Raw genomic sequence first — 20065 nt, forward strand, 5'->3', positions numbered from 1 at the left:
CTGTCCATCAAAGGGTTCAGACTGCCTTCTGTTAGGGCCTAAGGCTCTCCTTGATAAACAGAGCAGGACAGAGCTATGTCACACTTGATGTGTGGCAAATAAAGACACTTTATAGTTATTCCATGATTATTTGTCACAAATGTGGTGGTAGGGGGGAAAGGCAGTATTGTCACACAGAGCTTTTACCTGCTTCCTAGTAAAAGGAAGTGATGCAGTCAAATGCTCTGGAGATTTTTTAGAAAACTGAAAATAGAGCTACCATATGATCCTACAATCCCACTCCTGGGCATATGTCTGGGAAAACCATAATTCAAAAAGATACATACATTCCAGCGCTTATAGCAGCACTACTTAACAATAGCCCAGACATGGAAGCAACCTAAATGTCCATTGATGGAGGAATGGATAGAGAAGATACGGTATATTTGTACAATGGAATATTACTCAGCCATACAAAAGAATGAAGTAGTATCTTTCACAGCAGCAGGGATGGACCTAGAGATTATCACACAAAGTGAAGTAAGCTGCTGCTGCTGCTGCTAAGTCGCTTCAGTTGTGTCCGACTCTGTGCGACCCCAGAGACGGCAGCCCACCAGGCTCCCCTGTCCCTGGGATTCTCCAGGCAAGAACACTGGAGTGGGTTGTCATTTCCTTCTCCAATGCATGAAAGTGAAAAGTGAAAGTGAAGTTGCTCAGTTGTGTCCGACTCCCAGCGACTCCATGGACTGCAGCCTACCAGGCTCCTCCGTCCATGGGATTTTCCAGGCAAGAGTATTGAAGTGGGGTGCCATTGCCTTCTCCAGAAGTAAACTAGACAAAGACAAATATTATACGTCACTTATATGTATTAGTAGAATCTAAAAGATGATATAAACAAACTTATATACAAAACATAAATAGAGCCACAGACATAGAAAGCAAACTTACAGCTACCAAAGGGGAAAGGTGATGGAGGAGGGATAAATTAGAAGTTTAGGATTAGCATGCTATATATAAAATAGATAACCAGCAAGGACCTACTGTGTAGTACAAGGAACTTTTTCTATATTTTGTAATAGTCTGAAAAAAATATTTACAACTGAATCACTTTGCTGTGTGCCTGAAACTAACACAATATTGTAAATCAACTCTTAGTGCCTTTTAAAGTGCCGTGTGCTCATTTGTGTCTGACTCTTTACGACCTCATGGACTATAGCCCATCAGGCTCTTCTGTCCGTGGAATTTTCCAGGCAAGAATACTGGAGTGGCTTGCCATTTCCTCCTCTAGGGGATCTTCTCAACCCAGGGATTGAAGCTGTGTCTCCTGTGTCTCCTGCACTGCAGGCAGATTCTTTACCCACTGAGCCCCTTCAATTAAATGAACAAAAATAAGGAAATGATGATTTGCTAAGCTGAAGAATGTGATCTTGTTTCCAGATCACATCTCTAAATCACAAGTACTTCAGAAACCACCTGGAGGACAGTCTTTCTCTCGGAAGACCCTTGCTTATCGAAGATGTTGGAGAGGAACTAGATCCAGCCCTGGATAATGTTTTGGAGAGAAACTTCATTAAGACTGGGTCTACCTTTAAGGTAGGTTAAGCCTGCCGATGGCAGTGTGCAGAGCAATTTCCCTGAGGCCAGGTCAAGGTGACAGAGGTCACAGTTTCTCATTAAACATCAACTCAGATTCAAGTCTGGGGCAGGAGGCGTTTGCTTTTCTCTTCCACACTTCCTGAGTTGGGATCAAGAGTAGCCTTTTTAGGAACATCTACTTCACCTATATCACCTGACTCCATTCTGATGTTAGACTTTGCATGGCTTTCAAGTCCCATCATGCCCCCTCCCCTGTCATCCCAAATCTGGGCAAGATGATGAGAAAACGTGGCTCTGCTCTCTTTTGGTGAAAGTGAAAGTCACTGTTTTCAGTGACTGTAAAGTGCATGGAATCTATACAGTCCTTGGAATTCTCCAGGCCAGAATACTGGAGTGGGTAGCCTTTTTCTTCTCCAGGGGATCTTCCCAACCCAGGGATTGAACCCAGGTCTCCCACATTGCAGGTGAATTCTTCACCAGCTGATCCACAGTGGGAAATCCAAACCATGCAACTCCCTGTTCATGACCATATCTGGGAAGCCTCATCCTAGTCGCATCCTGTGATCTCCGTAAAACCCTAAAACAGCTGCCCCTCTCTGCTCTCTCAAGTGATTTTTCTTTGGACCTGTTCGGCAGCCTATCCTGAATCTCCAGAAATTCTCATGTGAATAATAAACCTTTTCATATCTTTTTGGTACATGATTGGTGTCATCAGTCTTGACTTCTGAACCAGATTTTGGTTGGGGAATCCGTCTCACTTCTGCAGTGTGATCACAACAATTTTGGTGATAAATGCTATGTGCATGTATGCATAGATGCTTCAGTCTTGTCTGACTCTTTGCAACCCCATGGACTGTAGCCCGCCAGGCTCCTCTGTCCATGGGATTCTCCAGGCAAGAATACTGGAATGGGTTGCCATGCCCTCCTCCAGGGGATCTTTCCAACCCAGGGATCAAACCACGTCACTGGTGGCTCCTGCATGGCAGACAGATGCTTTACTGCTGAGCCCCCACAGGAGCCCACGGGATAAATTCAATATTTATTTATTTATAGTTTTATTAATTTGTTTATTTTTGGCTGGACTGGATCCTCGTTGCCACCTGGGCTTTTCTCTCAGTGTGGTGAGTGGGGGCTACTCCCTAGCTGCGGTGCATGGGCTCATAGTGGTGGCTTCTCTTGTTGCCAAGCATGGGCTCTAGGGTGCTCAGGCTTCAGTAGTTGTGACATGTGGGCCTTGTAGTTGCGGTTCTCGGTCCCTAGAGCACAAGTTTTATAGTTGTGGCACATGGACTTCGTTACTCCTTGGCATATGGGGTCTTCCTGGATCAGGGATCCAACCTGTGTCTCCAGCATTGGCAGGTGGATTCTTTACCACGTGAGCCATCAGGGAAGCCTCAAATTCTATTTTTATTGGATGATGTATCTTGGATGGCATTACTAACTCAATGGACATGAGTTTGAGTAGGATCCAGGATATGGTGAAGGACAGGGAAGCCTGGTGTGCTGCAGTCTAAGGGGTCACAAAGAGTCAGACATGACTGAGCAACTGAACAACAACCAAAAAATGTTGGCTAACTTCCTTCCCTCCCTCCTTCCCTTCTTCCCTCCTTCCCTCTCTTTCTCCCTTCCTCCTTCCTTTCTTACTTTGGTCCCTCTTTCTTTTCATCCTAGTGGCCTGAAGCCCTCTGAATGCCTAATGAACATTTCTTTTTAAGTATACACATGATCTCCAGGTGTATAGTGGTTTAAAGCAATACTAGATTCTAAGCAAAAAAACACACAGTAAGGTGAATCTGGGTTTTATTACTTTTAACTTTCTTTTCATCACAAAGGTGAAAGTCGGTGACAAAGAGATAGATGTGATGGATGGCTTCAGACTCTACATCACGACCAAGCTGCCCAATCCAGCCTATACCCCTGAAATAAGTGCTCGGACCTCCATCATCGACTTCACAGTCACTATGAAAGGTCTAGAGGACCAGTTACTGGGGAGAGTCATTCTCACAGAGAAGCAGGTAAGTAAAGTATGCAACAAAGTACAGTATGCAACCCCACCACGGCTTCCCTGGTGGCTCAGACGGTAAAGAAGCTGCCTGCAATGTGGGAAACCTGGGTTTGATCCCTGGGTTGGGAAGATCCCCTGGAGGAGGGCATGGTAACTCACTCCAGTAGTCTTGCCTGGAGAATCCCCATGGACAAGAGGAGCCTGGCAGACTATAGTCCACGGGGTCTCAAAGAGTCGGACATGACTGAACAGCTAAACACAACACAAAATGTGGCCCTCCCCCTTTCTGCATTGCATTGTGATTCTTTCTTTGACAAAAATAAGATGATGAACATTGTGATGGGATTGAATCCCCCCTTTTAATTCCTGTATTTCTTCCATTATTCATTTTCAAGTGTTTTTAATAACAACTAACCAATTATCTATCCGGTACATTGCATCTGTATCACATAAATAACAGATATCATCAGTTGATTTTATATTGGGGAATGATGTAACTATGAGAATTTCTGTCTCATTTTCAGCATCATGGTTCTGGTTTTACACTCCTTAAATTTTCTGAAGTTTATTCTGTTCCTAGTTCTAGTCACCTGTTGAGTTTTAGTTTTCTAGTATATGTCTGGGGTTTCCCAGGTGGCACAGTGGTAAAGAATCCACCTGCTGATGCAGGAGATATGGGTTTGATCCCCAGGTCAGGAAGATCCCCTGGAGGAGGAAATGGTAACCCACTCCAGTATTCTAGCCTGGAGAATTCCATGGACAGAGGAGTCTCGAGGGCTGCAGTCTACACGGTTGCAAAGAATCAGGCACAACTGACCACACATACACATATGCACACACACAGTATACATCTAAGTTTTTATTTCATTTGATTCATTATTATGCTTTTGGAATATAAAATTGGAACATTGTACCCAGATAGCACAGCATTGCCAATTCTTATTTGTTATCCAAGAGTGCTTGCTGTATCTTTCAAGAAGACAAATTTGTTACCCTAGATTTCACTGTGGAACTTGTGAAGGCTACTGGCTTCCTTTCGCTCTAAGCATAATTCTGTGTCTGTTTTCTCTCAATGCGAAATGGCCCACAATTTATAAACTTCCTTGTTCTGAATCAGCATTTTCTCCAGGGGACATTTGAGCTGTAAGGAAAGAAATCTGGAGGGTTTTAATGGGACTCTGTCGATGAAGCTGTGTGAACTCTGAAAGTTGCTATTGATTTTCTTCTTGAGTTAGATATCCATGAGGAGTTCAGTTTAATTTATGCCCCCCATCCACACTGACCTAAAGATTTGTTTAGGTTAAAACTATTGGCAAAATCTTTGGAATCTGCCCCTCTCTTTCTTTATTACCTCTTCTCTGTGTTGTACCATGCGTGCTCTTCTGAGCCCTTCCTTCATTTATATTTCTCTTTATCTCCTCCCCCTCTTCCTTTTCTATGAATCTTCTATATTTATTTAAAAAAATTCCTGGTGGCTCAGACAGTAAGCAATCTGCCTTCAATGCAGGAAAACCGAGGTTTGATCCCTGGGTTGGGAAGATCCCCTGAAGGAAGAAATGGTAACCCACTCCAGTATTCTAGCCTGGGAAATCCACGGACAGAGGCATCTGGTTGGCTACAGTCAAATACCACCGCAAAGAATCAGTTGCAACTGAGTGACTTAACACTTTGAATTTCACTTTTCTGTTTATTTTTAATTTATGGTACACAGATCATAGAGTGGAAGTTGCATTAAGAGGATTTAATCCAGTTTCATCAATTCACATGGTTGATGACCTCCATGTGGTAGGAACTGATGCTAGAGTTCCTACCACAGACTGGAATAACAGCCTTCCAAATATGTACTTGTTTAATTTTGGAGTCTCAGTTGAGATGGTTGAAGAAGTTTAGTGCTGACACCAGCCTCACTTCAGAAAGGACTAGGATTCTTAATCAACAACAAGGCCTGTGGAGCCTGGACATCCTTGAGGGTCTTCAGGATACTATCCATCACCTGTATCTGTCTGTCTGTCTATGTATTTACTACCTACCTCTCTTCCTTCCTTCCTCCCATTCTTTCTTATTTCCGTCCATTCTTCCTTCCTCTAATTTTTATTGGAGTATAGTTGCTTTACAGGCTTCCCTGGTGGCTCAGTGGTAAAGAATCCATCTGTCCATGCAGGAGATGCGGGTTTGATCCCTGGGTTAGGAGGATGCCCTGGAGAGGGAAATGGCAACCCACTCCAGCATTCTTGCCTGGGGAATCCTGTGGACAGAGGAACTTGGCGGGCTACAGTCCATGGGGTTGCAAACCAGTCTGATATGACTTAGCAACTAAACAACAACACAAGAGTTGCTCTACAGTGTACCTTTTGCCATACAGCAAAGCGAATCAGCTATGCATATGCACACACATACACATGGACTTCCCCGGTAGCACAGTGGTGAAGACTCTGCCTGCCAGTGTAGGAGATGCAAGGGACGTGGGTTCAATCCTTGAGTCAGGGAAGATCTTCTGGAGTAGGAAATGGCAACCGTCTTTAGTATTCTTGCCTGGAAAATTCCATGGACAGAGAAGCGTGGTGGACTACAGTCAGAAAGAGTTGGACATGACTGAGCAACTGAGCATATATATACATAAACATATAGATGCATCCCCTCCTTTTTGGATTCCCTTCCCATTCAAGTCACCACAGAGCGCTGAGCAGAGTTCCCTGTGTTCTTTAGTAGGTTCTTGTTAGTTGTCTGTTTTATACACAGGCTCTACTTTTATCTGTGGTGTTGGGTTCAGGGAGATAAGGGTCTTTGATGGCGCTTTGAATAATATCCTTGTTCTCAACTTTCTTTCTGTTCAGCTGAGATGAATGCGGTCTCCTTGGGAAAAAGATAATTTGGTTTCTCAGATTTTTAGTTGCAACAAAGCAACTCCAGGACTGAGTTTTTAATTGTTGCAGCGGAGTTTTAAAATGAAATAAGGAGCACTTTAAGCTCATTGGAAGACTTTGAAAAGTCTTGGAAAGCCAGTAAGGATCCCAGGCCAGACTTTTCCTTACTTCCTGGGAAAGCTGAGTGTCTTGACACTTCATTCTCTTACCATCATCTCTATCAGAATTCATTCCAGGCTCACAGTAAATGATTCTTATGGAAGTGTGGTCAGGGTAATGTGACACTCTTTCTGTTATAATAACAGAGGGCCATCTTACCCTGAACCACATTATAATACCATGTGTAATCTCTATTTTCTTTTCTCTAAACAGAGTCTTATGCAAGAAGTGAGCTTCATTGTTGTTATTGTTAAGTCGCTCAATTGTGTCCAAATCTTTGTGACCCTGTGGACTGCAGCACACCAGGCTTCCCTGTCCTTCACTAACTCCTGGAATTTCCTCAAACTCATAATCCATTGAGTCAGTGACAGCATGCCAGGCTTCCCTGTCCTTCACTAACTCCTGGAGTTTCCTCAAACTCATAATCCATTGAGTCACTGAGGCCATCCAACCATCTCATCCTCTGCTGCCCCCTTCTCCTCTTGCCTTCAACCTTTCCCAGCATCAGGGTGTTTTCCAATGAGCCATCTCTTTGCATCAGCTGGCCAAAGTATTGGAGCTTCAGCATCAGTCCTTCCAATGAATATTCATGGTTGATTTCCTTTAGATTGACTGGTTTGATCTTCTTGCTGTCCAAGGGACTCTCAAGAGTTTCCTACAGCATTACAGTTTGAAAGCATCAGTTCTTTAGCTCTGAACTGCTGGACTTAATTATGCTGGGTTTTAAGTAGCCTGCTTTCTGTCCAAAGCCTTTCCTCTTGCAGCGTCTGTTCTGCCCACTGTGCCCCTGAATCTGCTCACTCTGCTAAATCTTTGCAGCCTGGGCAAGTGGGTCTAAGTGGATCCCTGGTACTTTCAGGGTATTTTTTATCATCTAGTGACTCAGTTGATAAGAGCTTATGTCTGTGCCTATTTAAATTATTTCTTTGACTTTAGCAACAGTGCAGTCTCTCTTACAATGATCACTTTTTGAGTGATTGTGAAAATAATCAATATTAAATGCTATTGAGCCAAGGAGGGGGCTATTGGAAGTTAAGAAAATCCCATAGGTATGAGGTTGATGTTGGAAAGCATCTAAGAAATTCCCTAAATGTTGGGAAACATTGAAACCAGTGGTAAACTTCTTCAGTCAGAATGAGATATGCCTTCACTGCTCTGTTGATCCTTGTGGTGATAGGAGGCTTAGAACAGTAACTTAGGATGCAAGGGAAAGGCCACTCGTCTTTGAGTCCATAAATTCACCAGCTGTCCAGTGTTCTGGGAATACAGGCAGTGAAGAGGAGCCTTATTATCATGCAGGATCTGGTCTCACGAATGCTCCGTTGTCCAGCCTGTCAGACCCTCAGGTTTGTTTACTTAAAAAACAAATGGAAACCATAGAGCATATGAATGGAAGAAGGCAGATTTTTAACCAACTTTATAATTTTCTCTGTGCTTCAAGGCAGTCTTTTTAAATGCATGGGCTGTCCAAGTTCACATCAAAGTCCTGTATAATTGTTGATTTGATGTTGTTCTTGTGAGTAGATTTAGACTGCTTCCTGTTGTCACCAGAAGGTGATGTATCAAGACCTTTTTAAACAGGCAGCAAACCAGTAGCCCTCCAGAAACTTTCCTTTAAAGAAACTCATTCTCTTAGAGTCTCTCTCATCTTGATCCTAGAAAATAAGACAGAAACTCAAAGAGAGCTATATACTTCTAGGAGAGAAATATTCTTACCAGTTAACAACCTCCACTGGTCATACAATGCAAAGCCCCAAGGGTCATCATTGTTCAGAATTTCAGATGAGCAAACAGGTGTGTGATTTAATTCTTTTGGAGGTAGAAGGACCTGAATTTGGTAGAACTGACATGAAAAATAACTTAATAAAGACACTAAATAGACATTGTTATCACCAGCTCATTTGGTGGAGAAACAAATCTGAGTTCAGTTGTTTAACCTTTCATTTTAATTACCAGTGCAAGGTACAGAGAGAAGAATCTTTGGGAATGAAAGCCTGAGTGATACCTTAAAATGAGAACTGTGGAAGGCTGCCATCTATTTCCTTTGGTTGTTTCTAAAACTCTGGTGATAGATGAATTTTATGTCCACAAAGAATTTTTGTTTTCATTTGTATCTTCTTTGAGCCACTCAATTAAAAAAAAAGTTTATTTATTATTTTTGGCAGTGCTGGACCTTTGTTGCCGCGTGGCTCTTCTCTAGTTGCGGCAGGTGGGGACTGCTCTCTAGCTGTGGTGCTTGGGCTTCCCACTTTGATGGCTTCTCTTGATGTGGAACACGGGCTCTAGGGCACACGGGCTTCTGTTGTTGCGGTGTGTGGGGTCTGTCATTGTAGCTCCTGGGCTCTGGAGCATAGGCTCGATAGTTTTGGCACATGGACTTAGTTGCTGCACGGCATGTGGGATCTTCTCGAGTCAGGGATTTGAACCTGTGTCTCCTGCATTGACAGTCAGATTCTTTACTACTGAGCCACCAGGGAAGCCCGCGAGCCACTTAAGTTTTGATCATTTAATTAATTAAGAGTGCATTTCCTGAACTTGCCCTGAATTGCTACTGTACTTTCTTACTCAATTTGGGAATCCTTTTCACATGATCACAGTTTACATAACATTTTTTGTTTTAGCCTTAATATAAAGAATACATCCCCTGGAGAAGGGAATCTTCCTGATTCAGGGATCGGACTCAGGTCTCCTGCATTGCAGGTAGTTTCTTTACTGTTTGAGCCACCAGGGAAGCCCTTAACATAAAGAATACATAACACAAATGTTTACTATTCTGTGTGTGTACGTGTATGTGTGTCTGTCTGTGTGTTAAGAGATAATCCCTTTGTTGGGAAAAATGCTTATAGACAAAATTATTTTGCTTAATTCTCCCCTACACATTAATTTGAAGAAGAACATATTTGGAAATAAAGTTGTAGTTCAATAGAACTGTGTTAACATCAAGCCTACAAATGAAAATATGCCTAAAACTTTATCCCAAAGTGGGTTTTCCATTTAAAAATCTCATGGAAAGCAAATAGCAATCATTCTGTTTTCTTTCAGAGATATCTTTCTTTGTCCTCTGACTATTGTTCTAGTCTAATGTTTGGCAGCTGGGGTGGTATTTAGTGAATAGTTTGCTTTTGTAATTCCAAATATTACTTTAGGTTGTAGTATTTACTTTAAAGTAGATTATTTCATTAGTATCGAACTATGGGGGAATGTACTTCTTAGCCTTATTTTAATCCTTTGGGAATATAAGCATTACTTTAATTGACAATTTTATTTAATTAGTGTTGTTAATGATATTAAATAGAACACAATCATCTCAATAACGTTCAAACTTTTACTTAACTCTTTAAAATCAGGGATGGAGTAATTTTGCACCTTATTGTATGCATTACTAATAACTGTGTTTATTAATAATGGTTTTCATAAGCAACATGGAGCATAATTTTAGTCTCAATCCCATAGTTCTCAAGGGGAGATGAGATTGGAAATGTAGATTGTAACAGGTTTTATAAACTATGTTGAAAATTTTGGACCTTTTCAAATAGTAAAGGGAAATCCCTCAACGACTTGGGGCAGAAAATGGGGTGATAACAGCAAAAGGTCAGCAGGGAGACCAGTCAGGTTAGAGCAGTCCCCCAAGCAAAAATTAAAACCTAAATTATGGCAATTGCTGTGTAATTGGGAAAAAAATGGGCAGAAGAAACATTACTTTGTAGGAAGACTCAATAAGACTTGGTGTGGTTTTGGGATTTGATGGCCCATGGTCTATCTCCAGCAGACATGAATACGTGAATCCGTAGCATTATAAGCGGAAGATTAGAATGTTCTCCTTTTAAAAATTCCCATTTCAACTACTTTACTATGCTTTTATAATGTGACATTTGCAAATGTGATTTATTTTGTATAGACTTATAATTTTATTTTTCAAACTATTGATTTCCAAATAAATGTTATACTACATCTGAAAAATCCATGCTGGAAATGAATCAAGGAAGAGGGTGGAGGTTAAGAGACATATTCTGAGCAGCTATTATAATCCAGGCACTGGTTTCAGCTACTCTGCGGATGATACCTGCACAATCTCTCTCTGAGCTGATTTATGTACATTTTGCAGATGAAGAAACTGAGGCATATAGACATATGTAACATGTTGAAGGTCATGCAGTTAGTAAATCCTGGGAGTTAGAACTGAAACAAGTCTTCTTGATGTCAAAATCCTCACTCTTCTCACTGCTTTGCTTTCCTTTTCTTACCTGTCTTCAGGTGAGGACTTTTAGAGTCCTCTAGGGACTTACCTCTAGAGTCCTTACCTCTAGGGACTCAGAAACAATAATGAGAGTACATAAAATTTAGGAATATGGCAATAATAATATTTGAATTATTTCCATTCAATTTTATTATCACTTTATTTCCTAGTGTAACCATATTGCGAGTGCATTTATTGTTAACTGTTTATGGAAATGATTTTTATAGTAGTCATTAAACATCCCTTGTTTGTACTGATTTCTACAGAAGCTCAAATCTGAGATTCTTATCTAGTGAATAAATGAATTAAAATGACCAGTAAGAAAGATTTCAAATGTAACCAAATAGCACATGGAAGCAAAGATAAGTCTTAATTGCATTGCTATATCTCAAAGAATTAAGAATTGATATAAGTTTGTTTAGTTAAGGAGCATTTGTTTTGCTTAAGGAGAGAATTTTTCTTTTCTAGAATGTTCTAGACCTAACTCACTGTGCTTAGAGCATGAGTTGGGAATCTGATAGGGTCCCATCCACCTAATTGTTTAACCAATGGTGAATAACTAGCTGGACTGTAGAGGTAAAAAATCCTTGGAGGATAACTATTAAGTAAATTGTGTGTTATATTAGAAAGTAAATAATCATGTCATTAGTGAATAGTTTCATTATGTTTTATATGTTTTCATATGATTCATTGCTGTGTATAACTTTAGATTTCTAGTTTTCTAGGTAGGGCTGCCCTCACAGCTCAGTTGGTAAATCATCTGCCTGCAATGCAGGAGACCAGGGTTTGATTCCTGGGTTGGGAAGATCCCCTGGAGAAGGAAATGGCAACCCACTCCAGTATTCTTGCCTGGAGAATCCCATGGACAGGGGAGCCTGACAGGCTACAGTCCATGGGATCACAAGAGTTGGACACGACTTAGTGACTAAACCACCCCTAAACCAGGTAGGATATAGAAGCTACAAAACCTGCTGAGTCATTCTAGAATACCTAATTGAGTATGGACCTTTCGGAAGCCACTCTGTCAACGTGAGCTTGGTACCACATGCCTGGTAGCTGGACCTAAACTGTTGACAGTGCTTTCCCATTCAAGGCACCTGCATTTATCCCTAGTTTTCCCAAATTGTATTTATACTGAAATGTACATAGCTTCTTTAGTGATGCAGCTAAACATAGGTAGGCACCTTTTCAATGGACGCTATATTTAGAAAGGTCTTCAAGCAAACTTGCAGATGCATATTTTTCTCCTTAAATTTTATTTTAATTTTTGATATCTTATTCTTGGGTTTCTCAATGATGCAGATTGACCACTTAATTTTTATTAAAAAATCTTTTTTGGCCTACCACAAGGCATGGGGGATCATAGTTCCCCGACCAGGGATCAAACCCTTGTCCCCTGCAGTGGACGCGCATGCCCTCTATGGTTTTGAACCCCCAGGGAAGTCCTTCTTTGCACATTTTAAATTCTATTTCCTCATAGTCTTCCCTTTTTTGATTCTTTTATTAACCTCCAGTACAATTTGGCTTTCATGTACAGTTTGACCTGGTGCCTGAAGCATATTGTCTCTGGTTTGTCAATGGCTCAAAACCATTGTCTCTGGTTTTCCTCCTTCCTCCACCCTCACCAGCCCCATCTTTTCTTTCCTTCTCTTTCACCGTCTCCCTTTCTCCAGACTCCCTATACGGAAGAAATAGCCAAACAGGACAATAATCTCCCAAAGCCATTTTCTCCCCAGTTTCCTACAAAGGTCTTTTGGGAAGGATTCAGAACTTCCCTTCTCTTTAAGAGAACAGCATCTTTCCTTTTCAAATCCAGATGATTTTTCAATTTATATGTACCCACAGTAACAGCACAGTTTGCCTGCCTAACTTTTGGACACTTGCTTTTCACAGAGTTGGATACTATTTCAACAGGCAAGTTGAAAATAATCATATTCCAATGACAATAGAGCTCTTTTAAGCAAGAAACTAAGCAGAGAGAAATGTATTTAATTTGAGCTGCATATGTTATATTCAAACAAACTTCAGTTTCACCAAAACAGGAATAAATATGATCACAAAAGTTACTTAAAGCTGAGTTGACTTTAGGAAATAAATAAATAAATAAATACCAAATGTTAGCATTGGTAATATTTTTAGCACATTTTATGTTGCTTGCCACCAATTCTTTCCTCTGTGAATTCATCTCCTCTGATTTTGATGTCTGTATTTCCTGCAGTCAAAAATGATAACTACAGTGCAGGAACTTGAGAGAGCCCAATAGGTAAACTTTCTAAGGAATGGATAAATGATAGTTGTTAATTAAGGAAGAAAATATATTTATGCAAATTAACAGGAATTGGAGAAAGAAAGAACTCATCTCATGGAAGATGTAACTGCAAACAAAAGGAAGATGAAGGAGCTGGAAGATAATTTGCTTTACCGTCTGACCAGCACCCAGGGGTCCCTGGTGGAAGACGAGAGTCTCATCCTTGTGTTGAGTAAGACAAAAAAGACAGCTGAGGAGGTGACACAGAAGCTGGAAATTTCAGCTGAGACAGAAATTCAAATTAACTCAGCCCGGGAGGAATATAGACCCGGTGAGTTTGGTAATGAAAGACAAATGTCACAGGAAAATGAAGCAAGAAATGAGAATTAAAGAAATAGAAGTAAGGATGTTATGAAAATGACTATGCGATGCGAGGTGGCCATTTATGTTTTACGCCATTTCTTTAAATATGAAAGAAATTGAGATGAGGAAATTTTACGATGGTATAAATTTTCTAAGGGCTATAATTCATGTTATTGGCAAATTCCTTAAGGTTCTTGTGAACTTATTTTTAAACCAGAAATTTAAGAGGAGGACATCTGACTGCAAATTAGTGAAGTCGGAGTAATCCATACTGGGTTTGTGGGCTGTTTATTAGTTGTTTATCATTGGTAACAATAAGCCTGTATTTTGTTTGTAGTCTTCCTAATAGGAAGGTGGTTCTCTGATCTCGTGGGAACTCTCCAGTCTTATTCATGAATCAGCAAATCAGTGTTGTTTATGGGTTATAAAGGGAGCCTGCTAAAAGAATTCAATTTCCTTTAGTAATTTATCATGCCTTCTGGAAAAATAATCGAAACAATATCTACTGGTTGACAGTCAGGAGCATCATCTCAGTGATGCGTTGGTTTGCCAACTTGAGGCCAGGGTTAGTCAGGGCTTCTTCTGGAGCTTAAGAACGAGGTCCTTACAGTGCCTACGCAATTTGCTGGGTGTTACAACCTGTGCTGTCCCACCGGTTGTCTTCTCTACCTATGAGAAAATGTAATAAAATGTATTTATAAGGGATCTAGAGATTCTAAAATGGAAAGTATTACTTAATGAGGGCAAACAGCAGGCTACTTGTACAGAGTTTATAAAGAAAAATTAAATGTATATGATGACATTGCTCTAGATGCCCATTGCTGGTAGATAGTCATTGCTAAGACTTATGACCCTTGTTGTTTTCATTTAGCATTCAGACTGATCTGTGCATGGGTCATTTATTGTCCACCCTCATCGCAAGTGCAACCTTGGTCTTTGTCTTTCAGTTGCCACCCGGGGTAGCATCCTCTACTTTCTCATCACGGAGATGCGCTTGGTTAATGAGATGTATCAGACTTCGCTCCGCCAATTTCTTGGCTTGTTTGACCTTTCCTTGGCCAGGTATGTCTGTACTCAGGAAGCCAAGCTGAATTCGGTGTATGTGGGATAGAATGATGATACTACGTTGATAACTTCCCCGCCCCCCACCTTTGCTACTAAGCTTCTTCTTCTTTTTTAATCTAAATTGAGCATAATTACCAGTATGTTAACAAATTATTATTCTCATTTGTTATTTTATGATCAGAGAAAAAGCTCTACCAACCATTGATCGATTCCTTTAGGTTCACAAGTTTCTATTTAACAAGAAAATTCCCCAGATGTTGTTGTGAGTGATGATGTTTGGCGGGTAAAAATTGATTCAGATGATGTGAAGGATTCTCTTACGTTATTTCGTGTTGAGAGAATGCTTGTTATTTCAGATTTAAGCTTACTAATGATGCGTATAAAATAAGAATTGGTCCTCCAGAGTTACTTATTTTCCATCAAAGACGTTGTTTTTAAGAACAATTGAAAAGGGCAGTGGGCTAAACCTGATTTAAATGCTCTCACCTCCAGGTCTGTCAAGAGCCCAATTACAAGCAAGAGGATCGCTAATATCATTGAGCACATGACCTACGAGGTTTTTAAGTACACAGCCCGGGGGTTGTATGAGGAGCACAAATTCCTGTTCACGCTGCTGCTTACCCTGAAGATTGACATCCAGAGGAACCAAGTCAAGCATGAAGAGTTTCTCACGCTTATTAAAGGTCAGTATAAGACTAGAAAGCATTGTGCATGGGTGCAGTTTTACGAATTAATGTGAGGGTCGTATGTGTGTTTTAGTAGTAGTTTCCTTGCATTTCACTGAAGATTGCACTTATGAGAGATATTTTATTTGTTCATTTATTGAATGAAAATTTTTTTGCATTTTATTATTTATTGTGTATATATATATATATATATATATATATATATATATATATATATCTTTTGTGCTGGGTCTTTGTTGCTCTAGGGACTTTTCTGTTACCTTAAGCATCTGCCTACAATGCAGGAGATCTGGGTTTGATCTCTGGGTCGAGAAGGTCCCCTGGAGAAGGAAATGGCAACCCACTCCAGTACTCTTGCTTGGAGAATCCCATGGATAGAGGAGCCTGGTAGGCTACAGTCCATGGGGTTGCAAAGAGTCAGACATGACTGAGCGAATTCACTTTCACTTTGTTGCTCTGCATGGGCTTTCCCTAGTTGCAGGAAGCAGGGGCTACTCTTTGTTGTAGTGAGAAGGCTTCTCATTGTGACAGCCTCTCTTGTGGCAGAGAACGGGCTCTAGGTGCACAGGCTTCAGTAGCTACAGCACATGAATCCAGTAGCTGCAGCACGTGAGTTCAGTAGCTGCAGCTTGCTGGCTCTAGGGCATGGGATCAGTAGTCACGGAGCATGGGCTCAGTTGCTCCACGGCCTGTGGAATCTTCCAGGACCAGGGATCAAACTCATGTCCCCTGCATTGGCAGGCGGATTCTTATCCACTCTACCAGCAGGCAAGTCCCTGCATAAATATTTGTTGAGAACCTTCTGTGTGCTAGGACACAGAATAGGCACTTGGAACACTTAATAAACAAGTATATTGTGCAGTGTGAGAGAAGCTAATAAACACTGTGGGGGGAAAAAAACCAGAGAAGGATAAGGGGGATGGGGAGTTACACAGTATGTGGAGTGAGGGGCGTGTCAGTATTTTAAATGGGATGTTTAATGGGATTTCTAATGGAGTGGGACTCCTGAGAGATGGACAGGTGAGCCAAGACCTGGAGGAGCAGGGGGTGCTGGTCTTGGGGACGTTTAGAGAAGTGCCGAAGGAAGAGGAGCTGGCATCAGTGCCTCTGTTGGGAGGGAGCCTCGTACTGTCTCCAATGTGATGGAGGCAAAACAGCAAACACGGTGGCTGAGCAGTGGTGAGCGACCATGCTACTCATCCCATGCGTGTTTCCTCTGTGTCTGTTGCAGCATTGTTCACAGGTTGAACAATCTATTAGGCTAGCCAATATTGAGCAGGCTCTGGGAATTGGTGATGGACAGGGAGGTCGGGCGCGCTGCAGTCCATGGGGTCGCAGAGTCGGACATGACTGAGCTACTGAACTGAACTGATTGAAAGTGAAAGTTAGTCGCATAGTTGTGTCTAACCCTTTGCGACCCCATGGGCTGTGGCTCACCAGGCTCCTCTGTCCATGGAATTTTCCAGGCAAGCTGGCCAAAAAGATTTTGGAATTTTTCCATAAGATGTTATGGGAAAAACTCAAATGAACTTTTTGGCCAACCCAATACTATACATTTCTAAAGAAAGGTTTACTTAAAAAAAAAAAAATATATATATATATATATATATATTTATTTGGCTGCACTGGGTCTTAGTTGTGGCATGTGAACTCTTAGTTGAGGCATGTGGAATCTAGTTCCCTGATCAGGGATTGACCCAGTCCCTGAATGGGGAGCTCGAAGTCTCACCAAGCAAGTCCCTGGAGATTTATCTTTAAAGATAAAACAACTTTATCTTTGGACAAGGGGTGGATTTTCATGACTTCACCTACATGGAGAGTAGATTTGCAGAGGAACTTGAAGAGGATCCTGTTGGGGCAGAAGGGAAGGGCGCAATGGGAGTGTGTAGGTCAGAGTCACACTTAACATACATACCGATGCATATTTATATACATATGCTTGGAAGGAAAGCTGTGGCAACCCTAGACAGCATACTACAAAGCGGAGACATCACTTTGCCGGCAAATGTTCATCTAGTCAAAGCGATGGCTTTTCCAGTAGTCATGTATGGGTGTGAGAGTTGGACCATTAAGAAGGCTGAGTACTGAAGAATCAATGCTTTCAAACTGTGGTGCTGGAGAAGACTCTTGAGAGTCCCTCGGACAGCAAGGAGATCCAACCAGTCAATCCGAAAGGAAATCAGTCCCGAATATTCATTGGAAGGACTGATGCTGAAGTTCCAATACTTTGGCTACCTGATGAGAACTGCCTCATTAGAAAAGACCCTGATGCTGGGAAAGATTGAAGGCAGGAGGAGAAGGGGATGACAGAGGATGAGATGGTTGGATGGCATCACTGACTCAATGGACATGAGTTTGAGCAGACTCCAGTAGATAGTGGAGGACAGAGGAGCCTGACATGCTGGTGTCTATGGGGTCGCAAAGAGTGAGATGCAACTTAGTGACTGAACAACAGTGCATACAAAGCTTATAATGGCAATGAAGACTCACCATTTGGACATGAAAACTTAGAATGTATGATTTGGGGATGATATCTCTTTCTGTCTCTTCTTTGTCTCTAATCCTTGAACCCTTGCCCTTGTTTCTTTATGTTCCAAGCTTCCTAAATCAGAGCACATGGAAGATGAATAGTTGGAGAGACATCACCTTAGGTAGACGTGTACGTATAGGAGTTGCTTTCTTCAGTGAGTTCTTTGTATATCACTGATTTCTGATCTCAGTGACTCTGGCCCTTCAGTTGATGGAGTTTCCTATGGGAAAGTTGTTCCTGACATCCTCAATTCAGGCGTAAAATGCCTTTCTCCATGGGAATGACATTGACCTTGACATCCAGAAATGGTTGAGATACTGTAAAGTATGTTACAGCTTGGCATAATCAAAACAAACATGGAATTTAAAGTTGGGAAGACTCTAAGGGAAAATAGTGGCTTTTCCACTTTGGAATAAGTGGTTTTGAGCAGGTCATTTAAACTTTTCAAGGTTAAGTTGCTTTAGCTATGAAGCAAGGATAGTCATATCTACATAATAGGCTTATTGAGAATTCACACAATTTATATAAACCCTGGAACATAGAATATGCTCAGCAGATGATGGGCATTGTTATTTTATCTTTATTTTTTTTTTTTTAGTTTATTTCGATTTGTCTAAGGCTTGCATAGGTTGGACAGGATTTTGTGGACTTCCTGCATTCAGCACCTGTTTCTTATGCTCCTTTAGGACACAGGGCTTCATAAGATTTCCCTTTGTTAGCTATGTTGGTGAGAGCTGCCCAAAGACATCAACTCCCTCTGTAAGGATTTTAAAATCACTTAGTTGAAAATGTTTAGATAGCAATAGTGTTTTGATACTGATCTTTTAATTTACTCATCTCTAAGATGGGAAAAGGTGAGGCCAGAGGTCTTTCCCAGTCTGCCTTAGCGATGTCACTTCATGATTGTGTGGTACAGCTTGTATGATTCATTATAAGCATGTTTCAGTTTTACAAAGTTTAATAATAAAGATTTAATTCTCAATCATCTTTAGAATTTATTTAGAATTATTGCTGTCCCAGCTGTTCATTCTTTGGGAGTCCATCTAATCTGGTGCCATATTATCCAGGAATATGTCCCCACCCTCCACTACAATATTCTTTGTGGCCCATTGTACCCTTCTGAGGCAGCCAAGATATTCATGACAGAATTACCCTCTATTAAACAATGAATGATGCTGTGGTTTCAAGGAACCCTCTTTTCCATGAAAGTCTTTTCTCTAACCATGTGGTGGATATGTTATTCTTTTCAGCTTGTTGGAAAATGGACATTTTCCATGGACATTTTTGTGACATTTTTCAACACAGTGCAATTGTGCTTAGTTCTTTAACTGCTCCCTGGTGTTCCAGCAATCTGGTTTGATTTTATGAGCTAATATTTTCACTGAAATGACTTCACTTACGTCGTGTTCCACTTACCTTGGAAGTCTACTAAGAGGGCTTTGGCAAAAGACAGCAATTTGATGGGGTTGATGGTACCTGAATAAAGCAGAGATTGCCTCAATAGATATCTTGAGTATTATTATTTGTTTATGACTTGCTCTGTTCAAAAAAAGATTGTAGCCAAGTGGGTTGGTTATATCCTTTGAAGAATTATGCTTAGAGCATATTTTCCCTGAAGCATTTTACTAGATGTTATTTATTAAATGGTATATTTTATCCTATAGAAGACTTGCTAGCTCTTGCTTTGACTTAAAATACGATTGTTCACACATTTAGTTTTTCTGGGATGGACCAAAGTAACATTTTTAAGCTGTCATTTATTTATTTGATGGTGCTATGAGAGTTATATGAGGTTAGATGAATTATCAACAAAGAGATAGGAGTCAGTACCCAACGGAAATGTTTGTTGTGGGTAGATTGATCAAGAATAAGTAACGTAGCACAGAGCCCTTGGATGTGCTCAACATGGATGTAAATAATATACTGGTTCATAGAGGAGAATCTCTTAAACACAGGTAGTGTTACAAACAAATCTAGATAAATTCTCTCCTTAAAATGTTGTTGTTCATTTGGTCAGTCGTGTCTGACTCTTTGCGACCTTATGGACTGCAGCACTCCAGGCTTCCTTGTCATTCACCATCTCCTGGAGTTTGCTCATAATCGTGTCCATTGAGTTGGTGATGCCATCTGATGGTGAAACTCATCCTTAAAATGAGCTTGGGTCAATATTCGGCAGTTCTTAATGCTGAAAGCAGCAGCTCATTTAGTGACTCTCAGCTGTGTCCTTGATCCTGTTTTGATGCTTCACACTCACCTTATGTGTTTTCTGTCATTATCACAACACCTGAAGTGAAAGTGAAAGTGTTAGTCTCCCAGTGATGTTGGACTCTTTG

At 40.9% G+C, this 20065-nt stretch overlaps 1 protein-coding gene across 1 annotated transcript in view; it reads left to right on the plus strand.

Moving 5' to 3' along the window:
• The window catches only part of DNAH5 (dynein axonemal heavy chain 5), a 258304-nt gene that overhangs the window by 189766 nt on the left and 48473 nt on the right, over positions 1-20065 (plus strand). The window contains exons 64-68 of the mRNA XM_005694882.3: positions 1417-1572; positions 3408-3590; positions 13176-13419; positions 14399-14513; positions 15009-15199. Coding sequence (XP_005694939.2) covers positions 1417-1572; positions 3408-3590; positions 13176-13419; positions 14399-14513; positions 15009-15199 — 889 coding nt within the window. The remainder of the gene's footprint in view (positions 1-1416; positions 1573-3407; positions 3591-13175; positions 13420-14398; positions 14514-15008; positions 15200-20065) is intronic.

Source organism: Capra hircus, chromosome 20 (genome assembly GCF_001704415.2).
Source record: "Capra hircus breed San Clemente chromosome 20, ASM170441v1, whole genome shotgun sequence".
Taxonomy (NCBI): domain Eukaryota; kingdom Metazoa; phylum Chordata; class Mammalia; order Artiodactyla; family Bovidae; genus Capra; species Capra hircus.